General features: G+C 53.5%; 1 protein-coding gene across 1 annotated transcript in view; it reads left to right on the forward strand.

Annotated features, from left to right (window-relative positions):
• LOC107122839 overlaps nt 1-2,683 on the forward strand; it is a 50,893-nt gene extending 48,210 nt beyond the window's left edge. The window contains exon 12 of the mRNA XM_015425978.1: nt 1,475-2,683. Within this exon, the coding sequence (XP_015281464.1) occupies nt 1,475-2,370 (896 nt within the window). The 3' untranslated portion in view covers nt 2,371-2,683. The remainder of the gene's footprint in view (nt 1-1,474) is intronic.
• Nucleotides 2,684-4,790: the final 2,107 nt, after the last annotated feature.

Raw genomic sequence — 4,790 nt, forward strand, 5'->3', positions numbered from 1 at the left:
CTAAAATTAGCCGAGGCAAGCAGGGGAAACGGAAGGGCGAAGGCGGCACGGCTGCTTGTGGGGAATCGGTCTTCATTGGCCTTAAAGATGTCGCTGGACTCTATCTTGGATGACAGTTTCTACTAATTTACCTGGGAAAGATGTTAGGCGGACTGGCCTGTAATTTCCTGGTTCCCCTCTGCTATGTTATTTGTTAAAGAATTTGAATCAATCCATATTTTCCATCCCAAAGCTCTCTGAGTTAATTTTTTATATATAACTCTGTAGTCTTTCTCTTCCCTTTCCCCCTTTCTAGATATAAACTAAGAAAACACTATTAAAAGAAAAAAGAGGCAAAAGGGATCCAGGCCTCCTATATTGAATACATTATGAGTTCCCGTCCGACGGGAACTCATAATGTATTCAGTGTAGGAGGCCTGGATCCCTTTTGCCTCTTTTTTTCTTTTAATAGTGTTTTATTAGTTTATATCTAGAAAGGGGGAAAGGGAAGAGAAAGACTACAGAGTTGTATATAAAAAAATCCAAATTAACATTCTCCATGCAAATCTTCTCCTGAAAGTTTCACAACTATTATGACCATCTTTCCTATTGTTCTTCATTTAGTCTTAGATTCTCAGTAGTTAACGTTTTAACCAGTCATAAAACACCCTTCATGGCCCCATAAATTCTTCCATTTTTCCTTTTAGTATATTTGTCAGTCTGTCCATTTCAGTACATTCCATCACCCTCGTCATCATCGGCTCATTAAGCGGTGGGCTTTTCAGTGTCCTCCAAGTCGTTGCGAATAAGATTCTGGCTGCTGTTACAACATGTAAAATAAAATATCTATGGTTCTTATCTAAGAGAGCTAGTTTGGTGTAGTGATTAAGTGCGCGGACTTAATTCCCCACTCCTCCTCCACTTGCACCTGGCTGGATGACCTTGGGCAAGCCATAGTTCTGATAAGGGCTGTTCTTGAAAAAGTGCAGTTTCTGTCAAGAGCTCTCTCAGCCCCACCCGCCTCACAGGGTGTCTGTTTGTTGTGTGGAGGGGGAAAGGAGTTTGTAAGCCTTTCTGAGACTCCTTCGGGTAGTGAAGGGCAGGGTATAAATCCAATCTCCTCCTCTTCCTCCTCCTTTTCTTCTAATCTGGGAGAACCGGGCTTGATTCCCCACGCCTCCACATGCAGCTGCTGCTGTGCCCTTGGGTCAGTCACAGGTTCTCTCAGAGCCGTTCTCTCAAGGGCAGTCCTCCAAAGGGCTCTCTCAGCCCCACCCACCTCCCAGGGTGTCTGTTGTGGGGAGGGGAAAGGAAAGGAGTTTGTAAGCCGCTCTGAGACACCTTTGGGTAGTGAAGGGCGGGGTATAAATCCAATCTCTTCTTCTTCTTCTAAGTCCTCTGGTAGACGATTTAACAAGAAGATTTCTGGTTTGCCTCTGACGGGGTCCTCTTCTCCCCCCTCGTCTCTTCTCCCTCCCCCCTCCCCCCGAACCAGATGCCGAACTCCTTCCTCAGTCGGGGCCTGGGTGCTTGGGACTGTTGCCGGAAGGGTCGGAAGAGGCTGCGTTCCCGTTCCCTGAGCAGGGCCTGGTGTGTGTCGGCGGGCAGGCCTTGGGCCCAGCCATCAGCCCGGAGGAGCCTTCGGAGTGCGAACGGACCTTTGGGGACTTCACCACAATCATCGTCCAGGAGGGCTCCCTGCCCGGGGAGGCACCGTACGTGTGCCCGGACTGTGGGAAAAGCTTCCTTTATGAGGAGCAGTTTGCCCTCCACCAGAGGAGCCACCCCCGGGCCTCTCCTGGCCCCACAGCGAGCCCCCCGCTGAGCCTGCCCCTGGGGGCTGCGCTCTGCACCTGCCCCGAGTGCGGCCGCTGCTTTCCTCACCAGGCCAGCCTGAGCAAACACCGCCTGTGGCACTCGGGCGAGCGGCCGCACACCTGTGCAGAGTGCAAGAAGAGCTTCCGGCTGAAGATCAACCTGCGCCTCCACCAGCGGACGCACGCGGCGGCCGGGGGGAAGGCCGGCTCCTACATCTGCGGGGAGTGCGGCCGGGGCTTCAACCACCACTCCAATTTCCTGCGGCACCAGATGATCCACACGGGGGAGAGGCCCTACGCCTGCGGCGAGTGCGGGAAGACCTTCATCCGCAAGGAGCACCTGGCCACCCACGGCCGGCTGCACACCGGGGAGCGCCCCTACAAGTGCCCCCTCTGCCAGAAAAGCTTCACCCGCAAGCAGCACCTCGTGGGCCACCAACGCCTCCACGAGGGGGAGACCCCCTGGGTGGATAGCAGCCTGCCTCTGAAACCCCCACACGGCCCTCAGGGCAGAGTGAGGCTGCGGATGGAAGCCCTGGGGCCCCCCTTCCGGCAGGAGACGTTCCCCCCCTAAACCGTCCATCTGGTGCACCCTGGCTGGGACACAGAACCATTTGTGTATGCTGTGATGGCAGCCATTTTGAACCAAACCACTGCGTGCCGGTGGGGGGCAGGACGCGAGGCCCTGTGGCTTGGGCCTGCGGAAGAGGCATTACCCAAACACAAGAAGGACTGTGAGGGTTGCCGTTTGTAAAAAAGACACGGGTCGCTGCCCGCTTTCCGGAGTCATCCGCATGACACTGGCTCATGGGAAGGGGAGGGGGTGACCGAGAAGGGAGCGGCCGTGTGTTCCTCTCGCACGCTCTTGGTGGTAAAGTTGTCGTCTTTCACCGTCCTGGTGGTTGTCCGTGGGTATTTGTTTTCCACCGCCGTAGCCCTGGAGGTAAATTGATGGTCCCTTCGGGGGAAGTCTGTGCTGCCTCAGTCTCCTCTGGCCATTCCCACCACAACGGGCTCGCCTGGGAAGCTGTCACGGCTCAGGGGGGGTGTCACCTGACGCTGCCACCACTCTGGATTTAGGATCCCTTGAGAAGGCCCAGAGCACCCTCCCAAGACCTTCAGACCTCCCTTGTTTGGCCGAATAATAGGAGTGAGGACCAGGCAGAGTGAACAAGGAAAATAGTTTATTGTATAAGAGGTCAAAAAAACAAGGTGCAGAATAATAACAGTAAGTGGGTGAAAAGAGAAGAAATCAAATTCCCTAACGCGTCTAAATATATACTGTCCCTAGCTCACTATTCCAAGTGGCACTAGACGACTCACCCTTCCCTCAGGATGAGGGTCTCTTCCCCACAGCAGCCTTCCTTCTGGCTCTGCCCTCTGGGAAGAAGAACAGCTTTTCCTGCTGCTCCATATCTTTTATTCCAAGCCCTCCTCTTTTCCTATTGGTCAATTTTGGCTCCAAAACCTCTTGGGGGCTTCTGGGAGTTGTAGGCCCAGCCTCACCTACTGCTAGCCAGGCTCCCTGGGCCTAGTAGGCCTCTGGTGGCACAGCCCAGATCATGACAGAAGCGCAGGGCAAGGCTGTCTTGGCAAGGGAGGGCATGTTTTTCAGCCCATCTGAGACCTCCCCCCCACTCCACCCACTTGGGCAGCTCTTTCTCTTTCCAGCTGGCACCGAGGCAGTGACCCAGGTGGGGGGAGACCCACATGAGTCCCAGCCTTTCCCTCTTTATGCGGTGGAAAAGATCCAGAGTCCAACAGCACCTGAAAGACTAACAAAATTGCGGCAGGGGAGGAGCTTTTGTGAGTCATCACCAACGCTCCCTCTAATCTGTGGAGTCTTGTGAGCAAAAATTCTACTCTGTGAGCTACTGGCATGAAAGTTGTGAGCGAGCGGTTTGGCTGCTGCATCAGTTTGGTGTCGTGGTTAAGTGCGCGGACTCTAATCTGGGAGAACCGGGTTTGATTTCCCCACTCCTCCACTTGCACCTGCTGGGTGACCTTGGGCAAGCCGTAGTTCTGATAAGAGTTGTCCTTGAAAGGGCAGTTCTCAAAAGAGCTCTCTCGGCCCCACCTACCTCCCAGGGTGTCTGTTGTGGGGAGGGGAAGGGAAAAGGAGTTTGTAAGCCACTCTGAGACACCTTTGGGTAGTGAAGGGCGGGGTATAAATCCAATCTCTTCTTCTTCTTCTTCAATTAGTTTGCTCTGGATCCATTCTTCCTGAGCGGAGACAAAAATGTGTCAGCCAGAGGCTAAAAAACTGTGAGCTGGCTCACACAAACTCAGCTTAGAGGGAACACTGGTCATCACTCACTTCTTCAGAGATCTGGTATCTGAAGAAGCGAGCAGTGAATCACAAAGAAAGCTCCTCCCCTTCCACAAATTTTGTTAGTCTTTCAGGTGCTGCTGGACTCGGTCTCTCGTCTCCCGCTACAGACAGATTCACAGAACAACTCACATTGACACTTTATGCTGTCAAGCGGATAACAGTGTTTTGGGAGGGGCGGCCAGTGAAGCTCTCGAGGGCCAGATTAAAACTTCTGTAGGCTGGCTGTAGGAGCTACGGTGGCTCAAGTGGTTAAGACGCTGAACTGCAGGTTGTGGAAGGTCAATAGTTCAGCAGTTCGAGACCCGAGTGTGCCGCATGACGGAGAGAGCTCCCGTCTCTAGTTCCAGCTCCTGCCAACCTAGCAGTTCGAAAGCAAGAAATTGCAAGTAGATAAATAGGTACCACTTCAGTGGGAAGGTAACAGCATTCCGTGCGCCTTGGTGTTTAGTCATGCCGGCCACATGACCATGGAAACGTCTTCGGACAGCGCTGGCTCTTCGGCTTTGAAACGGAGATGAGTCAGAGTCATCTGGCTTTCGAGCAAAGGAACCTTTACATTTAAATGGCGCCCCCGTGGCTGGTGGTGCCCCCCCCCCCCCCCCGCTGCACAGGTGAGGTGGGAGGCAGTTGCCACAATTGCCCTAGTTGCAGGTTTTGCCTTG

This window comes from Gekko japonicus, unplaced genomic scaffold (genome assembly GCF_001447785.1).
Source record: "Gekko japonicus isolate JY-2015 unplaced genomic scaffold, Gekko_japonicus_V1.1 scaffold3856, whole genome shotgun sequence".
Classification (NCBI taxonomy): domain Eukaryota; kingdom Metazoa; phylum Chordata; class Lepidosauria; order Squamata; family Gekkonidae; genus Gekko; species Gekko japonicus.